Source organism: Neopsephotus bourkii, unplaced genomic scaffold, assembly GCF_033783945.1.
Source record: "Neopsephotus bourkii isolate Nb327-2 ecotype Australia unplaced genomic scaffold, CSIRO-AGI_Nbou_v1 NB_1767, whole genome shotgun sequence".
In the NCBI taxonomy this organism is placed as follows: Eukaryota; Metazoa; Chordata; class Aves; order Psittaciformes; family Psittacidae; genus Neopsephotus; species Neopsephotus bourkii.
Window position 1 is genome coordinate 10,911,700 of NW_026902241.1, and position 22,376 is coordinate 10,934,075.

The 22,376-nt window shown below is 44.2% G+C and overlaps 1 protein-coding gene across 4 annotated transcripts in view; it reads right to left on the reverse strand.

Annotated features, from left to right (window-relative positions):
- TRIM67 (tripartite motif containing 67) overlaps positions 1 to 21,489 on the reverse strand; it is a 35,709-nt gene extending 14,220 nt beyond the window's left edge. For 2 of the 4 annotated variants that reach the window (XM_061378838.1, XM_061378835.1), the window contains exons 1-5: positions 20,244 to 21,489; positions 13,899 to 13,994; positions 10,031 to 10,153; positions 8,650 to 8,760; positions 6,418 to 6,571 (exon numbers count right to left, since the gene is read on the reverse strand). In XM_061378838.1, coding sequence (XP_061234822.1) covers positions 6,418 to 6,571; positions 8,650 to 8,760; positions 10,031 to 10,153; positions 13,899 to 13,994; positions 20,244 to 21,170 — 1,411 coding nt within the window. In that variant the 5' untranslated portion in view covers positions 21,171 to 21,489. Of the gene's footprint in view, positions 1 to 6,411; positions 6,572 to 8,649; positions 8,761 to 10,030; positions 10,154 to 13,898; positions 13,995 to 20,243 lie in introns of all 4 variants that reach the window. The other 2 variants (XM_061378836.1, XM_061378834.1) reach the window with 1 other exon arrangement.
- Between the last annotated feature and the right edge of the window lie 887 nt (positions 21,490 to 22,376).

Genomic DNA, 22,376 nt, shown 5'->3' on the forward strand with positions numbered 1-22,376 from the left:
GGTTAGTGTAACTCTGCCCTTCCCCATCAGTCTGTGCCTTGAGCAGTGTGGCAACAGCTCACCCCCCTCCCCTCGCAGGGGAGTCAATATTCATTAGGAAAAGGGTCTGTCCTCCTCCTTGAAACTAAAGGCAGCATTAATGATATAACAAAATGTCATTACTTGGTTAGACAAATCATTTGGCTGAAACATGCAAACAGAAACATATCTGGACATGCTTTTGGTACCTCATAAGAACTATAGTTTGCGGATCTCATGTCTGCTTCCCCTCCCATGGGTCGCTGGGTGGAAAAGCTTTCTCTCACCCTAGAGCACTTTGTTCCTGCTGTCCCCCAAAGGAAAGAGGAATCAGTGGTGGCAGGGGGCGCCTTGGGCCATGGGGCAGCATGGGAGGTGCAGTGCTGTCAGGAAGCCCAGCTCATTAATGAAGAATAGGGTTATTAATCAACCTCCAAGCACAGCAGCAAGATAGAGCCTGAATTCCACTGACAGCAGGAAAACAATTCTTCACAATAGGCCTTGGTTTTGCTTGTTTGTTTGTTTGTTTGTTTTTAATCAAATTTAATACCACTCACACAGTTTTCAATCAAAACCACCTCGGATATGGTATCTTTATGGCAGCCATACTTAAAAAAATGGTTGAAGAAGATCGTTCCATTTGCAAATTTTATCTAAATCCCTTGATTCAGGTAGAAAAATGAGACTGCTTGTGGCTCCCAGGAAACTGCAAGTGCAAAGTTATCTACCAACATCCCTTTTTAATGACTTTCTTAGGAGAAACACCAACAGACTATTGACCAGACCAGCACCTTTAAAACAAAAAAAAACCCATAATAAAACATTCATTACACAGTGAAAATCCAGTCTTCTGGAGATGTATCTTACACACAGCTGAAATCGCACAGGTTAAGTGGGGATGTAAGTGATGCATAGACCCTGCCGCATCTTCTGCCCAAGGCTGAATTTTACCAGTCAGGATCATTTCTGCAGAGCTCAACCGTGTCTTACAAGGAACTGAGAGCTCTGAGCATTCATTGACTTAGCTCTTAACAATGTCAGTTTGCTCTTCTTTTATCTACTCTGCTTTGAGCCTCTAGTTTATTTTCCTCCTCCCTCTGTCTGAGTGAGAGCTAAGCCCTTGAGCTGTTCCTTTCGTCCTATTTTACCTCTCTGGATAAAAGAGGACTGTTCGTGTTTTGTGTAGCAAGCAGTCTGTGGGAAAATGGATGCTGCTGTGTGACAGGACTAAAGCTTCACCCCCACTTTGGCAGTGACACAAAAGTCAACATCACACGTGATAAACAGTGCAGAAGCTACCGTGGCTTTCTGCTAGCATTATCCATCACTGCAGTGAACACGGATAGTTGGTAGCACAGAAGAATAACTGTGGTCTAAACCAAGAGCTTTATAAATTAGTCCTTGAAAGTTTTTCTGTGGAAAGAGAAAAAAAAACACCTTGTTCCTATGCCTTGATATTTGATGATGATTCAGAGGGTGCCGTAAATAAAAACCTGCTTGTTTTTCCACATGAAAAGTTCAGTCTTTTCTCTAGGAGACCGTGTGTCTGGAGAAGTTAACAGAAATGTGACAAGAGCCAAAAACCTGAAAACGAGGAGTAATGGGATTTTTTAAGTGAACCACTATAAGTTTAGGGTTTTGTCTGTGTTTGTTATCATCTGTATTTCCAGTGACTGATGAGCATGGGAGAAGATTGGGCTGTATCTTCCATCCACACTCCTGCCACCTTACCTAACCAGTTAACCCTCCCAGGAGGCATGCCCTGGGTCCTCCACATTTTGAGACTCCCCCTGGCAAAACTGGAGGAGAACCTAATTCTCAAAGTTTATAAAGTACAAAACACGCCATCACCTCTGACCAACCACTAACCTCTCCAACTCCCTGCAAGAGTCTCCTAGAAACACTACCTGGAGGCATTCAGGGACTATTTACATAAAGCACAATGCCAAAAAAAAGGATCAGATTTTTTGGGGAGGGTAGGTGCATGTTTTAGGAGTCCCTTTTTACTATGGAAATAGGAATGCCATCTAGGACTAGATTATGTTTTCATACAGTACAGCACTGTTGTTCCCACCTCCCAGGGGCAGTTTGAATTTTGGCCCTACATGTGAGAGTCACACCTACTATGGGGAAGTTCCTGGGCTTCTTTACTGTGTCACTGGGCACTTAAATTTATCAGCTTCCTACCACCCTTGGGCAGGCACTGCACAATCTGCAGTAGCTGTAGGAGAGGTAAGAAGCTCCCACCAGGCAGCTGTGCAGCTTTGCTGGATGGCACTTGCTGTGGCTGCCCTTCTGCCTCGTCATCTGGATGCAGATGGGCAGAGATTTGCTTTGGTCTCAGATTACCTCTGGGAAGAAAAGGTGAATACTTGTAAAAGTCATAGGAAAGTGTGAAGTGGGTTGAATAATTGGGACAGTGGCATATACTTCATAGTGAAGGGCAATGGGACAGGACTAAGAAAAGAAAAATACAGGCTAAGTGTCAGGAAAAAAAGAAGACTCAGATGTTAAATTATGGTGCTGTCCCACTTCTTGTTTAACTAAAGATCCTCTAGAGAGGTTTTGAAGGAAAAGATTAAAAATATAAAGGGACAAATGATACTGCATTGGCACAGCAAGATCTATTAATGAGTCTGAATGATATCCTGCTATTTAAAAGTGCTTCATGCACTTAGCTAAAAAATGTGATACTGATGTCTCATGTCAACTCAGCAGTTTCATAAACACATTGCTCAATGTGTCTCACAGCTGATCTCTCAGGATAGAGCAGGGCTGCTCTAAGATGCTGTCTGCTATTTGTTCTCTTGACAAGCAAGTTGTGCAAGGATGCCCTCCACTTTCCCAGGTTAGTTTTTAAAGGACTAAGTGCAGTGAAAGGATGGGACCCTCAGAAACACGAAAACCTCCTCCAAAACTGCCATATGAACCCTTACATAGCATGAGTCACTGCTGTAGGAAGTACCCTACAAATAGTGTTACAGAGAGAGAAGGAAAGACCACAGGCAAAGATGTGTGTCCATGACACAATGCAAACAGAACCAGGGACAAAGCCTACAAAGGAAGGTAACTCCTTCATTGTCAGGGCTGTGCAGCTCATGGCTGGAAATGCAAAGATCTGCAACACGAGATGTGTCATGGACTGGTTTGCAGAAGGAGTCACTCCTGACAAGGAGAAGTAGCATATCAGTGAGTATTCAGAGGTGGTACAGAGAAGTAGAGAAAAGCTGTGTTTTTTTCCTACTTCGTACCTAGTCTCTGTTTTGCAGCAAAACAAGATTGCATGACAATGAGAGTTCCAGCTGTTCAAACAAAACAAACCTGGAACACGTGTTTGCCTGTGCCCATAGTCTGAACTGAGGAACTGTGCTATATGCATTGAGCCAGTCATCAAAGAGAACAGGAATTTTGTGCCAAGGCAATCAGAAAAAGCAGTATAGAGGAGAAAACTTGGACAGAAGAAAGGGATCTGGGAAAGCTTATAATGCCAGAAATTACTAGAGCTGTGTATGTGCCTCAGCATGTCAGCTACCCTGGTGAGCATGAGGCCCTTGCCAAAGACCCTTTGGTCAACATGACTCCTTAAATGTTACTTCTGCATTAATCGTATTTCTGCACACTTAATTTGTTACCAGATTGCTTTTTCTTTCTATAAAAAAGATCTTTATTTATTGAAATAAGCTTTAGATAAGGGCTTATAGAGTCCACCAGTAAAGTACATGAACAAGTCATCAAAGCAAATGCAATGTGATTTGTTCTCGTTTTCATTCTTCTTTGTCTACCACAGTGAATCAATGTTTACTTACAAGCATGCTTTCACTCTAAATGACCCATGCAAGCTCACTGAGGTTGAATGAGGCCAGAGTTTGAAAAAAATATAGACATTCACTCATGCACTAAGCATCGATAACAATAGTACAGACCTTACATTGCCAAGCTTTTGGAACAAAGCAGCTTGCAGATGGAAAGGCCACGCTGGTCCTATTCTCCTAGGCTTCCCTAAAACTCCCTTTAGTCTCCTATGCCTTTAATGCATTTACTCTTGTCAGATGAACCAGTATAGTGACTTAATATCACTCCCCTTAACACCCACATTTGGCAAAGACTGATAATCTGTTGGTGTGCTAGAGTAGGTAGGACTGGTGAAAGAGGGGTGTATGTGAAGGGATGCATAGATTTTTCTTCCTAAATTGGAGGCTCAGAAATATACAAATTCTGATGGCAATAAATAGCAAAACATCACCCTGCAACACCAGCTTCTCCTCGCAGTCAGCAAAGTGGTGCTCCCAGTAAGTCTGGTGCTCACTGCTGAAATGGTGAGTTCTCTGTCGTACCTGTATTTCTAGATGCAAGACCACTATGCATGAGAAGATAATGCAGGGCTAGTTGAGGTCACAGAGGCAAAATTTCGGGAAAAAAGTGCCAAATTTCCAGACTAAGTAGTGCAAATGCATATAGATTTAGTGACATAAACTGAAAAAGATATAAATACACCTTTATAGACTAAACAATTCTCAATACCTGTGAATGTAAGCTTGGGATGCGTTAGTGGCTTGTTCTGCTTGGGCACACAGAGGTGCAAGGGGAAATAATGCAATTGCTTATGCATCTTCAGGAATTGTGGCCAGGTTAATGCCATTTCCACCATACTTTGCATGGTGTGTACATGGTCACACCAGTTGTGTTGACCAACTGAATGGTCAACAAAATGAATGCAACAGGCAGTCCCTGGTCAGGGCCAAGATAGGTCAAGGAAAAGGCCTTCATGAGGGCTAACTGTTAAGGTGCCTCTGGGGAGCAAAGCCAAAGGGTGTTCAAGCAGTCCTGTCCTCTCCTCTGCTCTTCAGATTGTGTCTAGCTTAGTAACAGAGCTTCACTGTGATCATATGATAAATAAGAGTGTAGCAAACAGCACTATCTTTCATAAAGCTCCAGTGAATCTGGCTCAATTAAAGTCTCATAAGTCTTCAAGCTTAAAGACAGATGAATGTCCAAAAGCCAAATACCTAAGCTGCTCTCACCTCAACTGGCCTCTGGTTAATTAGCAATCTAACTGGATAGTTTAACTGCATTTTTATACTTTTGGGAAGGAGAGTGGTGGAAGATTAGTATTAAATATACTGAACAATTAATATGGCCAACATGAAATCTGAACTGAATAGAAAAGACAAGCGCAGACAGTATTTGGAGAAGTTTCATCAGTGATACTCTTTTTCTCCTGACTCTGCTTTCCTGGCTGTCAACATTTCAAAGGAGCAGTTTGCAGGTGTTTTTTGAGTAACTTTACCACAGCCTGTTTATGCCAAGATGCAAACCATTCTCTGTGAGCAGACTTTGGCTCTTAACGCTTTATCCATTGTTTCTCCACATGCTCATCTCCCAAATTATCCACCCTAATTACTTCATCTTGGGTCCCACAGGTTCAGAATTAGGCCCAGGGAGAACAGACAAACTGAACAGAAATCTTTATGCTTGCTTGGAGTCAAAAAAAAAAAGCAAATCCGACATCACAACACTATTATCCTTAACTCATTCATTGGCTTCTGGCAGCCTCTACCCTGTCACCCGATGTATAATTAAGGCTCGAATCAGCACTGGTGGAAGCTAATGGCATCATTCCCAGGGACCACAATGGTCTTCAAATCTATCTGGTCTATGGAGCTATCTAATTCTGATGCAGTTCTCATCCTGCTCCATATAAAACCAAGCTCATTACAAGTGCATGCTGTTAGTATCTTTTTTCTTTGCCAGTGGCATTTACTGTTCACCAGCTTCTGCTTTTAAATACTTTTAAAAATCTTCTTTCCCCTTAGTATGTCCCTTGGAATTATTCAGATACCTGGAATCAAGGAAAGATTTAGCCATGGGGTTACTTTCCCCTTGGGAATCTCTGCCTCATTATTTGTTTTAAGCTGGGCACTGTTTACAGGACAGTCCAGATATAAGTCAAAGGGTTGGGTTGGTTTTTTTTTCCCTATTCAAGCATGCGTGTGTGGGGGGAATATTTATTTACTACTTCAGCTGTTTCTAACAAGATTGGGGTAATTGGTATTTTGAATTAACCGTGTTAAATGAAAGAATGCTGTAAAATGGCATAAGCTTTCATGCAGCTGGTGTCTTTTTAATCTTCAAACCTGATAAACAGCCCTTCTCTGAAGAATTTATAGATATTCTTAGATCTTTAACTGCACCTGGTGTCTCTGCTGAGCTTGTTCAGTGAGGTGAGCACACCTTTCTAGGAAACACCCAGTAACCTGAATTTGCTTGAAAACCGTTTACAACTACCCAGCAATTTCAAGTCACTCCTTTCCCTTCTCTTGGCTCCCCTGTCCCTCCCAGCACCAGTTTGACATATGCATGAAAACAAGAAAAAGGAAAATAATAACAGCTCACCCCTACATTTCATCTGAATAAAATCCAGCTGGTGAATTGACTGCAGCAAAGGTTCACTATCCAGAGTCAAGTCAAACTCAGCAGACACTTTTGGCTCCAAGGCTCCTTTGACCCACTGTTCCTGAGATACCTGAACACGCTTGATTAAAGCATCTGAAATCTGAAAGAGAGTTATCAGGCTTATGTATTTATATTATCTATAATGAAATGGCAGATGCACACATTAAAACTGACAGAATGTCTGGGAGATAAAGCACAAAGACAGCAGGAATACCACAGAACAACAGCTGAGATGGGATTTGGTTATTTTGGTGTAAGGTCCATTTGTGTTGCATCCTTTCATCTCATCTTTTCAGAACAAATCTCATCTTAGGGTAGGAAAGTAACCATCACATTTATAAAGCCTGTTAATATTGTGTTATGTTTCATGCCTCTGAATGCCACATATACTTCCGGACTCTGTTCTCTGATCTGCACAGTCTAGTTTTGCTCTCCTGTTTAAAACACAGTTGCACAAAGAGAGGCTTAAATGTTAGAGGGTCTCTCCATTCAGTACTCATGACTCAGTGGATGAAAGCTGAAAGGAATTAAAAAAATCATATGGGAAGGAAGGTGTATATTTCTCACAGGGAAGGTGCTAAGTTGTCAAAGAATATGATGGGTTTTCTATGATTGCGTCAAAACTGAATTTCATTTTTTAAGCTTTGTTCTAGCTAAGCCCACAGACAACTAGGCCAAACGTCAGACTAAGATGACTGCAATGGACTCATCTGGAAGTGAAATCCTGGCTCTGTGGAAATCAGGAGCTCAACTGTCCTTGAATTCAGTGAAGCTGCCATTTGGATATCTGGAGACCTTCTTGGTGAGTTTTCTGTGAGTCACAGGGAGAAGAATTTTCTTCTTGCTAAGTCAGAGACAGTTTTTCTTTGTTGCAGAAGTTCAGATACCTTTTCTTATTACTGTTACTGGAAGACACTCCTACCTGAGCCCCTGCATCAACAGCTCCTAATCAGTATATGTGGTAAGTGGAGGAGCTTCTCATAGCATTCTTACATCCTTGGAGTCACTTACAGGGATCCCTTAGCTGTGTTCAACATGCTGGCTGCTGGAGTGGTTGCTTTAAATAATGCAGTGCCTCAGTGTTTGCTTGTTACCTTGAAAGCATCATTAGATAAACCAGGTGAAGGTAAAATATTTTTTATAAAAGGTGACTGCAAAGAATGAACCCAAAAAGGTTACAGGAAAAATAAGCTGAAGTGCAAATGAAGCATGTATCTAGCCAGTACGTAGATAAGACCTAAAGGTTTCATTTGCCCTGCAGTATCCAACCAACAGCCTGCTAAAATCTGAGTAAACTTGAGATTAATATACACCACACATTCCCCACTCTTGCTTGAGACCAGACGTGACAGTAACAATCAATCTGGAGTGCTAATCATTTTAAGTTGGCTAATTCTCATCCTGGTTTTTCGGGATGCAGTGATAGCCCCCAACACTCATGCATTCATGTGTGCAGTGTGCCCTGTTCAGCTGACAGCCACAGATCATTTTGTCTGATGTGCCTTCCTTCTTAGGCAATTAATAAGGCAACAAAACTAACAGGGCAAAACCCAAAAGTATTTAGGCAAAACAATTTATTGGATAGTAAAACTGTTACGTTTTCCCATCAATAGACAGTTTCACTGCTTGCAGCTAATAATATCCTGCAAACTAAGACAGCTATTGGCTAGGCCATATTTTGCAAAGAGCGGGTACCTGAATCTTGAAGCTACAAGACAGGTTTTGTTGCCCTGTGAGGTGAAACAAATCCAGTAAAGCAAAGCTACACGCAAGCCCTTAAAGGCTTTCCACACAGGGGAGATGTTGAAGGGACTCTTTCGCATGAGAAAGAGTAATGAAAAGGGGAGAAATACGACTTTGCTGAGTCACAGACCTTTCCAAATTGATCAGAGAGCTCTGTAAGGCCCTGTGTTGAGTTTCTCAGATGAGAATAAGATAATATGCTGGAGAAAGCTGTCATTAACTGCACCTCGGTCAGAGCGTGGCTGTTCAAAACCATCCCTTTGCTGGGACATTCATGCAGCCACCAGGCTACCAGAGCTATTAGACAGTACTAACAGGAGTTAAGGTGAACCTGCCTCAGCTGTGAAAGAGGCAAATTAGCAAAGCTATCCTCTTTTTAGATCTAACTTTAGCATCTTTTCTTTTTCCTCCCCAGAACATCAGAAAGAAAAATACCTGTAAAAACCCAGAGGGATCATTTTCTTTGATAACTTCTAGGCAGTACTCCATAAGCCCCGTTGACTGGCGTAGCTTCAGAGTACAGTGATTTATCTGGTCCCAGACAACCTGGAAAACAAGCATCAATACCGTTCTTATACTGCCTCAGCTTACAGAGAATTGTACACGATTATTTCAGAGGAGAGACAGCAAATGGAAGAGTGTGTTAAATCTATGCTTAATTTAGCTGCCATATGGCCATTGCCATGTCTCCATCAGCTACACTCACTCGTTCTGTATTGTAAATACTGATAATTAGCTTGGCAAAACGTGCACAGGGAATCTTGATTTTCAGAGCAGACTAATTGCTCAAAGATCAGGCTTGCTTGGGGCAAAAAGAGCACAGAACATGTTTCTGCATCTGCAGGATTCACATTTACAATCACACTTTCACTGAAATCTGAGCTTTTAAATATCCTTTACTTACAAGGTGAGTATTATAGAGGGTAAGTGCAGGCATGGTTTCTTGTAGATTATATTTTACTGTTCTTTTCACAATTCACCATTGATCCTGCTCTGCTTAAGAACGCATTGCTGGGATTAAGAAATAAAAAAGGCTACATCTCATTTTTCCACATATTGGACCTGATTCTGCTGCCACATGGCTGCAGACTAGGCCTAATAGCACTGCACTCAACAGCACAAGTCCTGGCAGGAATAAACTGCAGGATTAGCTGTGCCGTTATCACTGTGTCCCAAGTGTTGGTTCTTGTTAAGCATGAGTGTTTTCAAATGCTGATCTCAGGTGGATTTCATTCATTGTTTGACATGTTAGATATTTCACTTCAATTTCTCCTTTTGTTTTAGATATCATTAATGTTTCTGGCACTATAATACCTCGAAGTCACATAAGCAATTCAACATTTCAAGAAATGTTCAATTTAAACATTTCTTGACTCTCACTTTGTTCAACCATTTATAGCTTTCTTCTCCTCACCACTCTTTAATGCATTCCTTTAATATCATTTGAGTGGCACATGGATTTCTAGAGGGGGCTTGCCTGAATTTCAAAGATTTAACGAGACACCAAAATCCCAACATTTTACTTGGGCAGAAGGTCCCTGAATGCAAACCACACACAGGTTTCACTCTCAAAAGATAACCCCAAACCATCAAAGAAATAAAGACTGATGGCCTAATTCAAAGAACTGCTGAAGTACATATCTCATTTTAAGTGTATAAATTATAAAGTTCCATTAAACTGCTGAACTGGAACCTGCTAAAGGACTTCAAGATTTGGTCACTAAATTTTCATGGTGTAAAGGACTGGGGACCTGACAAAACACACAGTAACAAGAGGTATCAGCAGCTGTGCTCAGCTGGTGAGACTTGTGCTCACCTTCAGCTTGTGCTCACGTTCTTTGGTCACCTTTGTGAGCAGTTTTGCTTTCTGTCGTGTTAATGCATCAACCAAGGCATCACACTGAGCAACAAGGCAGGCTTCATAATCCAACCCATTCTCCTAGAAGGAAGTGAAAGTTATGCTCATCAGAGAAAGTGTATTTCACATCTTAAGCTTTGCTCATTCTTACCTGTTTTTCTATTCAGAAAAGATTTCCTTTCAAGACCTCAACATTTCTGTTGCCTTGCTGATTTCATTATAGCTGTACCAGTAATAGCTGCATGCTATAAAATGAAGAAGGAGGATGCTATGCCACAAATAGTCTTATTTATAAACTTGATTTACTGGCACTTCATGGACAACAGACATAGTACAATATAATGTAAAAGCTAAATGTAGCATACACAGGGCATGCATATACATAAGAAGATTCTGCCCCATTCTGTTCTAATTATCCCACTGTAGCAACTTTGAAATCACTGGCTCTACACCATGGCAATTAAAATAGAATTATGAATCTGGTCTACAGGTTTATTACAAGGAAATCAATGAGGTACAAAGCCTTAAGATTTGTCTACTGCTTCAAGTACTTATTTAAAAATAGCCAGCACTTGGCAGTGGAGATACGTATTTGATTAGCTTTAAAAAGAAGAAAAGGCAATACATGGCAGTTTTTTATTCATATTGTGGTCAAACTCTCTGCGAGGCAGAGGCCAGCATCTGAGGTATAAAACACTGAGCTTTGAGTAGCTGGATATCACTTATCACTGCATAAACCCCTGTCCTATCAATAGGGAACAAACCATAGTACCACAGAATCCCATGCAGCTGTAGAAATCTGAGCAGATGGTACTACGAGGTGCTGAGCCTTCCCTCCTCCCAGGGATGCCTTTTTCTGGCCGTGGAACTGATGCTGCAGTTCACATTCAGGGGGAGGCTCTCCCTCGCTTCCTCTGCTTGTGAGACTAGAAGGAGAAAGCTTTCAAGCTCCTCTTTAGAGGAGATGTTCATTTTCCTATCAGCACTGCATTCGCCTCCCTCACTGCAATCCATGCATGCCATTCTCCAGCTGAGGGATGCAGGGTTGCTCTTCCTTGAGAGGTCCCCATCACAGTCCTAGACCTGCCAGCAAGATGGGTGGGTGCAGAGGCACCAGACAGCTCAGTTACTGTTCACAGGATTGTCTTAGACTCTTCTTGTTTGCATCTCTCCCTCCTTAGCTTATATCACACCCAACTCCCCCTTAAGCCCATTTCCATCCAGCTACCCTTGAAGTACAGGTTTGCGTACAGAGCCCAAATTAGTTGATGGCTGTAGTGCATAATTTCTCTCCTCATTTTCTATTCACACATCAAACATTTGGCACTATGCCTCTTCAAGTGAGAAAGGATGAAATTGTTACAGCAGATGGGAAAATGTGAAAATCAGATCATAACGGCAACAAGGAGGAGCAAGGAAGCAACAGGGGCAACGAGGAACAGGCAGCTTCTGAAAAGAAGAGGCCAAAACATTTAAAAGGGACCTCAGAAAGAAGAAGGGAAGGAATAAAGGGGGGAAAAAACAGGTCTGCAAAGCATAGAAAAGAAAAGTAGATTATGGATTTACAAACTGCTCGCGGCAACACAGAAGCACAGCTCCTTGTAGCTGTGGCAAACTAAAGAGAGGAAATAAGAGTGCAGATGGCTGTCTGGTCTGCTGTGCGTTGAGACAGGGTAACAAAATGTACAAATTACTCCTTTGTGTAAGCCTATATTTGAAAGACATTTTTGCTGAGGGGTAAATGTCTGTACATGTGTTAGGCAACCACCATAAGACTTTTATTAGAAATAACCTGCCCTGGGATACGTGATTCTGGGTATAAATCTATGCATGAAGGCTACACCTATTCCTCCACAAGTAACTGTCCAAGAACCGTTTTTTTAGCCCAGATGCCAGAAGACACCAAGCAGTTCATGGACAGGTCTTAACCATTTCCCCTCAAATAGTGTGCTTGTATCAAACCTGCCTACCAGTAGCATTCTCTGGTATGTGCTATCACCAAATGCTGCTTGAGCATCACCTGAGAAGAGTGCAATTTGCCATGGGAGAAAACCATGCCAGGGAGCTCGCTAGGGGTTAAAGTGTGTGGCTGATGGTCTCAGAGCTCTGCCCTAGCCTTGTTTTACTTAGGAATACATATGCAGTTGATTAGTCCTGCTGTTTCTGTCTGCTGAAATTCCATGTCCTTACTAGACTCACAATGGAGTCTGGTTCGACATGTGAGGGCCAGATTCAGCTTTGTGTCCAGACATGCCCAAATGCCAGTGGGTGACATTGTCTCTTCTGAATTCTCTTTTAGCAATCAGCAGCATTAAATAAATGGCTTGGTCTTTTGATCTAATTGTAGCAGCTCCCCTATGCAGAGCAATTTGGCAATGCTTTTATTGAAACACTTTAAAGGATTTTACAGCAAAGTCATACATAGTCATAATAGACCATCTTATGTTTCAGGAGGGAAAAATACATTTTTAATAGAGCTAGATGACTCAAGACAAGATTGGTAATAGACTACCCTTTTGAATGAGCTATTCCATCCTAAATTAGCTGTGCATACCTATAGGAAGAACCGCTCTCTAAAGATGTCCATCTTTCTCCTTCGGCAAAGGAAGAAGTCTAAATTACTAGGTTAGATCAGCTATGTAACTTTTAAATAAGTAAAGTCAGTTCAGAGAAACCTTACACTGTGTCCAAAATATAGCACGTGACAGGTACCAGTTGATGGCTTCACATCGGTTTCTTTCAGTTAGATGTGCTTTTTTTCCCACCAGTTTCTCAGTCTTGGTTTGTTCCCTTCCCCATGTGTCCACAGAAGACTGTGAGGGTGGGTAACTATGCTGCCCTGTGGCAACCTGAGAGCTTGGGCAGTATTCGCGATACAAATTCAGCATCAAGGGTGTTAAGTGGAATATTTTATTGATAAAATTCTAAACGAAATGCAGATTTTTGAACTTCTACTTTATTTTTTCTGTTACTAACAGGCACAAGACTTGCTTGTTGATGGAAGATGAGTGAGCAGCAGAGTGAGCATGTCATAGAGCAGATGATGCATATCCCACAGAAAACTCACCACCACAGAGCACCACTACTTTGGATAGCAAGTGTCCTCTCCTGGGTCCTGTGCCCATAGCTCAAACTATGGTAGCACATTCCCAGCCATGCTCTGCAGGGTAAGAAAGACCTTGAGGATCATCTGATCTCCAGCAGTGATGAGTCTAAATTTGGTTGAAAATAGGACAGGTTTCATTTTGGTTTTGTGCATTCAATTACTACACTCACCATGAGCCCTTTTCTGACTATTAAAGCTGGACAATTACAGGTATGAAAACACCTCTACTTCAATAAATGACCACATTGATTTAGCAGTGTTTCTTTGTTCTATTTTTGACTTCCTACAAATACCCTAATATACAGGTTGACTGGATTTTGTCCAGAAACTAGTGCATTTTTAGAAAATGCAAGATGGAAAGCAAGTAGTAAATTTTGAATGTGTTAAAATGAGAACTTATCCTAAATGCCCAGTTCGAGCAATTTTAGTCAGGAAGAAGTCCAGACACATGACCGATGGATTCAATCAAATACTAATCAACACAGCTTAAATGTCCAGTATCAAGTACCAGCTTCTTGCAATAAACAACAAACAATTTAGAAGCTAAGAGGGGCTTGCAGGCATTATTTGTTGAATAATTTGCCTAGAAAATCCATTCAAGAAAGCTTAGATGATTCCAGGAAATATGAGAATAGCACAGGAGACAAAGTCATCAAATGAATTATTCACCCAGTTCTATTGATTACTGTATTATCAAAACAGCTAATATTCTGCAGTTACCTGGATCTGCTGCAATAAATTTTTCAGCTGGACCAGAAATTCTTTTGCTTCCTTTGCTTTATCTGAAACACCATTTAAAGCCTGAGAGAGCTGTGCCTGCAGGGAAGAAAAAAAAAGGGGGAAAATTAGAGATAAAATGCAAATGTGTTTCTTAGTAATCCTTGCGTTTGATGATTAATAATGTGCTAAAAGGCTTACTTGCTGTCGCATGTATTCTTAAACGTACTGTGTTTGTGCTAGAAAAGCATAGCTAAGATTTTCATTGTAATAAAATTTAATAAAGGTGAAATTTGAGTGTGGGGGCAATCAAGTATTGTGTCTGCACATTCCACTTTATCGCAGTAACTTGGTAAGTCAAAATACCTTTTTTACAAGCCAGCTACCCACGTCTATAAGGAGCTAATAGTCTTACACTCACACAGTAGCATCTGTCATGCTAAAAAATCCCCAAGTGCTTTCCAAACCATCACTATTTTTTTTCTCATCAAAGCATTAATTCTTTCTAAATGTGGTAGACCTTACCAAATTTGATATACACTCTAGGACTTCAAGCATAAAGCTGCATTTTCACACTTCATAGTAATGTCCCTTTGGGGCTCCATTTTCCTATGCTTCAATCTAACAAAAGGGTGAATATTCCCGGAGAAGTTGGAAAAAACCCTTTATCTTAACTTTTTACTGGTGAGACATATGGAATATGACTTTTGTATGTACACATAGAAGACCTAAGCTCCCCTTTCCTCAGCTGGCACCTGAGATCCCTAAGCCAAACCAGAGGTTCTCAATGGACTTCCAAGACAGGACGGAAACAGTGGTTCTGTCCTCCGGCAGCCCCAGAACCACCATGGTCTGACCAGAGCAGCCCTGGTGCAACTTCCCTGGAAGCCTGGCTGGGATTACAGAAACCATACTGCTCTGCTTATCAGCACATGGCAAGCCCAGATCCAGCATTACTTCTCTGTGCAAATGTAAGTGACCAGATAGGTCCCATTGGGAGTGTCCTGCCGGTTAGACACTCTCTTTGTGGGTCCACCTCTCAAGCAGACTTGGCAACTACCAGATTGCCAATGCCTACTTAATTATCCTCACTGAACAGATACAATAATTGACAACTGGAAATGGAAGATAGAGCATCTTTGCTATCATCAGGCTCTCAGGAAGTTGCCATCTCTTGTTTCCTTAGGACTAGGGCGTGCCTTGAGACAGAGCCTTTTAAGTAGGAAGGCACAAAGGTTATGAGCCTCTGAGAGGAGACCTGGTTGAAATTCAGTAAGTCACCACTCATTCCCTGTTTTTCTCTTGTTCCTGGAAAGCAGTAAATCACTCCACCCCTGAAAAGGGCACAGCTCACTTCTTCAGGCTGCCAATGTTTTGAGCTTACCTTCCACCTGAATGTGTCCTACTCATCCTTCCCTTGTGCTCACTTACTCATGCAGGACATGAAAGAGCAGACCCTGGAAGCTCCTCATGGGCATTTCACACCCAGCTCTCAGGCAGGCAGCCTTATGCAGGCAGAGGTACTGACTAACTCCACATGCCTCTCTGGCAAGTGGGTACAAACCCTGAGTGGGATCTCAGATTGAATTAGAAAGAAGCCATCCTAGTGTTCTTTCCTCATATTCACACAAACTTTTGCCTTTTAGCCCAGTTATGGCTAAATATGCTCTACTACAACTCATTTGTAACAAATGTGATGGGAGGATACATTACTGTGTCTGTTTCTCAGTACTTGAATATTTTGCATTCTCTTAAACAAACTCCTGTCACTGCACAAAAATACAAAGTTATGATCTTTGGTATGAATTCTACTGGAGATCATAGAAGCAAACTCCAGGTCCTTGAAAGGGTTCCAGTCATGGCTGGGGAGGAAGCGAGAAAGAACTAGGTAGCAAAAGCATGATATGCTCTGCCATTGACTGGCCCAGCTAAATTGGAGGCAAAGGTTCCTTTCTTTCAAATCGAAACCAAGGGCTGGTCCAGACAAAAGCAATACTTCCACTCTTTCCACATCTACGCTAGCTCTCAAGTCATCTCAAAGTGCATTTCACCAGATAAGAAGAGCCAAAAGCAGTATGTAGGCTCACAGCAGCCATAGGAAACTGAATCACCACAGGCAAATTGTAACTGGCATATGTACTCTTGGCAATTCATGCAGTCATTCCTGGATCCCGGCATGCTCACAGCACTCCCAGCACAATTTGCTGCAATACAAACTCAACAATGTCATTGTGCAGAGGGCCCATGAGTGAATAGCCGTGTCCATTAAAACCTGTGGCTGCATTAATGCAACTGCAGTGTGAAGCTAAGGAGAAGACCAGATCTCCATTTGTGAAACCCACTTAGAGACAATAGCCTTGTTTTTCCAAGCATTTGTAACGGATACCTTACAAAGCAGTGGAATTTAGTCATGCACTCCCCATTCAAATCAAATGGAGCTACATGACTAAGCCCTCCGTAAACCAATCAAGCCATAGAAAATGCCCTGTACCCTCAGAGCAATCTTTCATACTGCAGAAATATTTACTGGAAGCCAAACTGAAAAGTTACTAGTTCCACTGACTGCGACAACTAATAACTCCTGACAAAGAGTATTCTAGCTGGTGTTATCTTTACTTGAATACCTGGTCTAGGAACAAATAATGTGAATGCTGGAGATGGATACCAAGTTTCTACTTCTATCAAATACAGGAACACAGAGAGAGATTACAAGGGTGAGTAATTAAACTCAGGTGGGCATGGAAGACAGATGCTTCCTTTGATTTTGGAAAATGAACCAGATAATGACCATGTCCTTTTTCAACCGAACAGTTCATGCTCATTTAACTTGTTTTCCTACCAACTCTCTTTAGTAGCATATTAACTATTGATTAGATAAGCTCACTCTGGTGCTGAATTCTGAAACAGCCCACATTCTGGGGGGAACACAACTCTTTAGGCAAGCAAATAATAGCAGGTATTTGGACTCCAACACTTGCCTTCAGTTGCTGATTGCCTGCCTTTCACGGACCTATCCAGCTATGGCTTTTTTCAGTATTTCAATAGATCATAAAATCACAGAATCACAGAACAGTTGGGGTTGGAAAGGACCTTAAGATCATCTAGTTCCAGCCCCTCTGCTATGGGCAGGGACACCTCACACTAAACCATGTCACCCAAAAATATGTATACATTTTAGCTTGCCCAATTTAAATGAGCAATATGTGACCACTCTCTGAAGTGTGCCCACTGTCTTGAAGCTGAAATGTGTCCACCATCATTCCTGTTATTGGTAGATCAAAAGGCCTACCAACTTAAATCTGACAATGGTGTCACTGTTCCTGCTATGAAGACATAAAAGGACATCTGTGAAAGACTTACACAGTTTTACTTGATAACCTTAAACTGGTGGTCCAGATGCACTTTTCATGCAGATTAATGTAATAGAATCCAACTAAGTTAGTGGATTTTCAAATTTTATGCCACTGGAACCCTGTTGTTATTTTACATAATTTTTAATTTCTCTGTAAGAAAAGTCACACACAGCAGCACCATGGGGAACCTGCACCATTAACAGGAGACAGCCAGCCCAGTTCAGCTTTCATGCCAGCACTAAAACTGAGGGTAAATGACCATTTCATGGTGAGACACTAGAACAGGTTGCCCCAAGAAGCTGTGGCTGCCCCATCCTTGGCAGTGTTCAGGGCCAGGTTGGATGAGGCTTTGAGCAACCTTTGCTAGTGGAAGGTGTCTCTACAGAGATGGCAAAGGATTGGAACCAGATAATCTTTAAGGTTCCTTCCAACTCAAACCATTCTATGATACCATGATTTCATTGCATGGTCTGCAGCACTGTACAGACAAGGAAAAGCACTCTGCGATTTGCCACTAGATCACTATATAATGCCCAAAGAAGTTGTCAAACAGTTTGAAAAGGCTAACTCAGAAGTGGAATGGAAATGGTCCTGAAGCTGAAGGTGAGCAAAGCTTCTGGAAAAGCAGTTCCACACAGTCATTAGGAAAAAAAGTTTGAAGTTTGTGGTTGTGGGATGAAACTGTGTTCTGAGAAGTGGGGAAATGGCTCTGGCAGCCCTTCTTATGTGAAGAATACCAGCCTCTGGCCTCAAAGGGAGGTAAGCAAGTGCTTATCAGCTGATGGTGAGCAACTGTCAGTCTGTCAGATCTACTGAGCTAAGAACACTCGATGGTCAAGACCTTCCACCTGTCTCTACCAGCTACACCTGGAGCATCTGGAGAGAACATATAAAAGGTGAATTACATTTGGCAGGCCACTCAATGTAAGTAACTTATGGTTTGGATGAAGTAACTACAGGTAATAAACTTGTAGAAATTGCTGTACCTGAGAACAATTTCTAAGCAGAAGTATGTAATTCTAAAAGAGTTTATCTGAGTGGATGTGAGCTGATGATTTAGGCTGTCTGGTTATACAGTTCCATTCTATTTATTTTCTTCCAAGTGAATTGTTCTGGGAAAAGTAATATTCACAAGAGCACAATTTCAGAGTTCCCAAATTAGTTAATTTTGAGTAATTTTTTCTTTCACTAGATTTTTCACACTGTTTGAAACAGTAAATCAGGAGAAAATTACATTCTATGATACCTTAGTCCCAGAAAAAAGTACCCACAGTGGCACTGTTCATGCTTTTGACAATCTTTGATAGTGGGAAAGAGAGAAAATGACTGATTCTGATTACACCAGAGTTTATCACATTGTTCAGAAAGGCAGTAAACAGTTTTAACTCAAGGTAGAGCATAATAAGCACAAGCTGATCTCTCACACTCTCCAGAACATCAGCCACACTTGAACAGTGAACTCAGTCCTTGTTCATTGAAATAACTCTGCTTCAAAGTGGGTTCTGCCATCGGCATAACTAGCAATAGCTACGAATTCACAACCTGCTCCTTCTGGGCCCAGAGGACTTCTCCTCTGCACAAATACCCCTCATGTTAGGGAGGAGATGGCTGAGCCCTTGGCAGAACACTCAAACTGAAACATGTCCTGAAGAACTTTGCTTTCTCAGATGGACAAACTATGCAAATAACCCAAGGGGCATATTTTTAATATCTTAAAAATCAAAAGTCGGTTTTCTGCCTTGCCAAATGTCTTAGCCTAGCCTGTGCTCGACCACCCCAAAGCTGAGAGATGGTGAGACCGCTCTTGATTTCATCCTCTCCTGCAGCATCTGAAATGTTCTCATGGTGCTTCCCTTACAACTAACTGCAGCAGGAAGTGAGAAGAAGATAATCCTGCGGGCAGCAGCACTGGCCAGGTGCTCTTTGCCCAGCTGTGGGAGAAGTCCTTTCCTCCCAGTGCAGCGGGATGCTCCAGAGGACTGCTGTCAGCACTCGGGTATTACAGTCTCCCCTGTACATTCACATGTATTAACTAATCATTTTTCCAGAGACCACCATTTTTAACCAGAGATTGTTAACTTCATCCACTCTTTCAATGCCAAAGATCACGTCCTGCTTTTCATTCAGGTAGTTGTAAAGTCTTATTTTTAACAAGGAGAGCATGGCCAAGTGACCCAGCAGCTCTACCAGACCTCAGCAAAGCTCCTGTGTAGCAAAGCAGCAGGCTCTGGTGTCTCCCCAGGGGCTCCAGGTGGGCTAAGTGCACTGCTTCAGGGAAGCATGAATCAGACCATGATATTATGTGAATCAGGGAAAGCTCTACTTGTTCCCAAACCCCATCCACCGTACGATTCCTTACTCATCTTTGTGTCATGAAAGCCCCTCCACCCACTCCTCTTGGCCTCCTTGGGAACTGAGAGGGAAGGAAGTAAGACCTCTTTGAGGCCCACGAGACAGGACAATATCCCACTATCCTCCTTATCATGCTTTCCTGCCTAAATTCCTTGGATGGTTCTGGGCCACTCTCCTTCCTTGACATGTGGTGGGAAATGCTTGTGGCAGCTTGCACTGAATCCCAGGTGAAAAGGAGGTGGTGCCAGGAAGAAATGTCCATCCCGTCTCCTCACAGGCAGCTGCTGCCACCTGTGAGAGGATGGGATAGCCAAGGACCCTGTGGAAGGCAAACAAGGTAGTGAAACAGTTGCTAATCCCAGGTGTCTGCTTGAGTCCTGGATGAGCCTAACATTTCCTGGCTACAGTGAGGCTAACATGGGTTTTCTGGGTTTTCTAACCCTGAGCAGGGGTTGCAGGGTCAGTGGGCAGCCAAGGAGTACCAGAGACCTAAGAACACCACGCCAAGGGAAGAAAAGTCAGGGAGGGTGAAGGATGTGAAGTAACCTCATGTCCCACAAACCGCAACCTGACATCAGGGCTTCGGAACAAACCCCAGTGCCAAGCATCACCTGGCTCCTCCGGGCTGACTGCTGGGTCTCACCTTGTGTTGCTTCCACATTGCGCCCAAGGGTTTGACGTCGTGCTTGCCGTGCTTGCCCTCCTCCAGGCACTGGTAGCACACGGGGCTGCGGCAGCTCACGCAGTACATGCTGTAGTTCTCCAGGTCGTGCTCGGCGCACGTCGGCAGCTTGCGGCCGCCGCCCGCCCCCTTCCCGCCGCCGTCGCCGCCGCCGGGGGCGCCCGGGTGTGAGGGCGGCGGGACCAGGCGGTGCTTGGCGAAGGGCCCGCGGGCCGGGTGGCAGCGGAGCTGGCAGGCAGCGCAGTACAGCACCTCGCACTGCTCGCACAGCACCGCTGCCGGCTCGGGAGGGCTGCGGTCGCAGAGCTGGCACTTGGCGGCGGCCGCGGCAGCAGCGCGGCCCTGCTGGTAGCGCTGCACGATGGCCTCCAGCAGCCGGTTGCGCTGGAAGCCGCGGAGGCCGCGCTGGTCCAGGGAGGCGCTCCTGTGGCACTGCGGGCAGGTGAGGGACGAGCTGGCGGGGCCGGCGCCCCGCGGAGCCGCAGCCGCCGCTCCCGGGGGCGCCGGCACTAGCGGCAGCACCCGCACACCGTTGGGGGACTTGAGGCTGGGGGTGTAGGAGCCGTACCCGCTGTCGGTCTCGCTGTGCAGGCTCAGCTTGTCCGCGTGGTCCCCGCCGCCGCCGGCCGCGCACTCCGAGTCCGGGCAGGCGGTGGAGCCCGCGGCCGCTCCCGCTCCCGGCCCCGGCGCGGCGGCGGCGGCGGCAGCGGCAGCGGCGGCCGGCGCGGGGCTCCGCGGATGAAGCAGGGCCGGGAGGTGCTGCTCGCTCTCCGGGGTCTGCACGGCGATGGTGCGGGCGCAGGGCAGGCAGACATTGTGCGAGCAGGGCAGGATGATGGGCTCCCGGAAGAGCGAGCCGCACACCGGGCACTTCAGTTCCTCTTCCATGGCCGCTGCCAGGCTTTGTGTGCGGGGCGCGGGCGGGCTCAGGCGGGCTGCGCGGGGTCGCCGCCGGCTGCCCCCATCCTCCGCGGCGCCCGCCGCCGCCTACCTCGGCTCCGGTCGCCGGGGCGAGGCCGGGAGGACTGCGGCCACCGCTGCCGCGTCGGGCAGTTCAGCACCCGCCGTGGGTAGACAGCTCCGTGCGGCCAGGCCGGGGCCGGGTCGGGGAAGGGGCCGGAGGAGCAGCCTGGCTGGTGCGTGCGGCGAGGGCAGGGCTGCCTCGCACCCGAGGCGCGGACAGGGAGCGCGGTGGGGCTGTTTTAACGTTGGTTGCATAGAGTAATAATATACGGGGAAGGGAGGCGGGGGGAGGAGGGAGGGCAGGAGTAGGAAGGGGCGGGAAGAGCCCTTTCCAGCAAATAAGTGGTCGCTCTCTCTCTACGGCTGGGGACGGCGAAAACATTTTTTAAAGGATCTCTGTACAGCGATGTCTTTATATGTTTAAATACAAGCCATTGTTTGGGTAGTGGGCTGAATGCAGGCGGGGTTTCCTTATCCCTAGTAGCGCCTTTTCCCTCCCTGGAGAAAAGAGGATGCTTGCCAACAGACTCAGAGTGTGCCTCTCCCTCACACACATCTCACCATGAAGGAGCACAAACGGGGTGCACTAAATGTCAGGCCCTCTTCGAAGGAAGAATGGAACTAGGGTTACAAGAGAAGCACAAACCCCGGGTACAAACGTTGTGGCTGGAAGGGAGGGAAGAGTGGCGAGCTGGGAGACGTGCCTCATCGCCCCAGCTTGCAGCCGGGTAACCCCGGCAGAAATCTGTGGTGGAGATAAATCAGGGATGACAGCTGAGAGTTTATGAACTGAAAATAACCATCCTTAGAAGAAAGGAACCAGCAGTGGGAAATCCTCCATCTGTTTTGTTTACTCTACATATGCTTAGCGTAGATGTAGCAGTGGTTTATTTTTGTAGTGGAGAGAGATTACAAGTAAGAGTGATTTCACTGCTTTATTTATTTATTTGTTCATCTACCTTGTTTAAAAGCCCCTTCTGTATTAACTTTGGTTCCGTAAGCAGATCCTAATTTTTTATTTGTTCTAAAATGCAAGTTGTTTGTTTCAGAGTAGCTATTTTACAAATGCAGAGCTAAAGAAAGAGAGAGAACGTATTAAATGCATTGCCTCTCACCATAATGTTTCTCAGT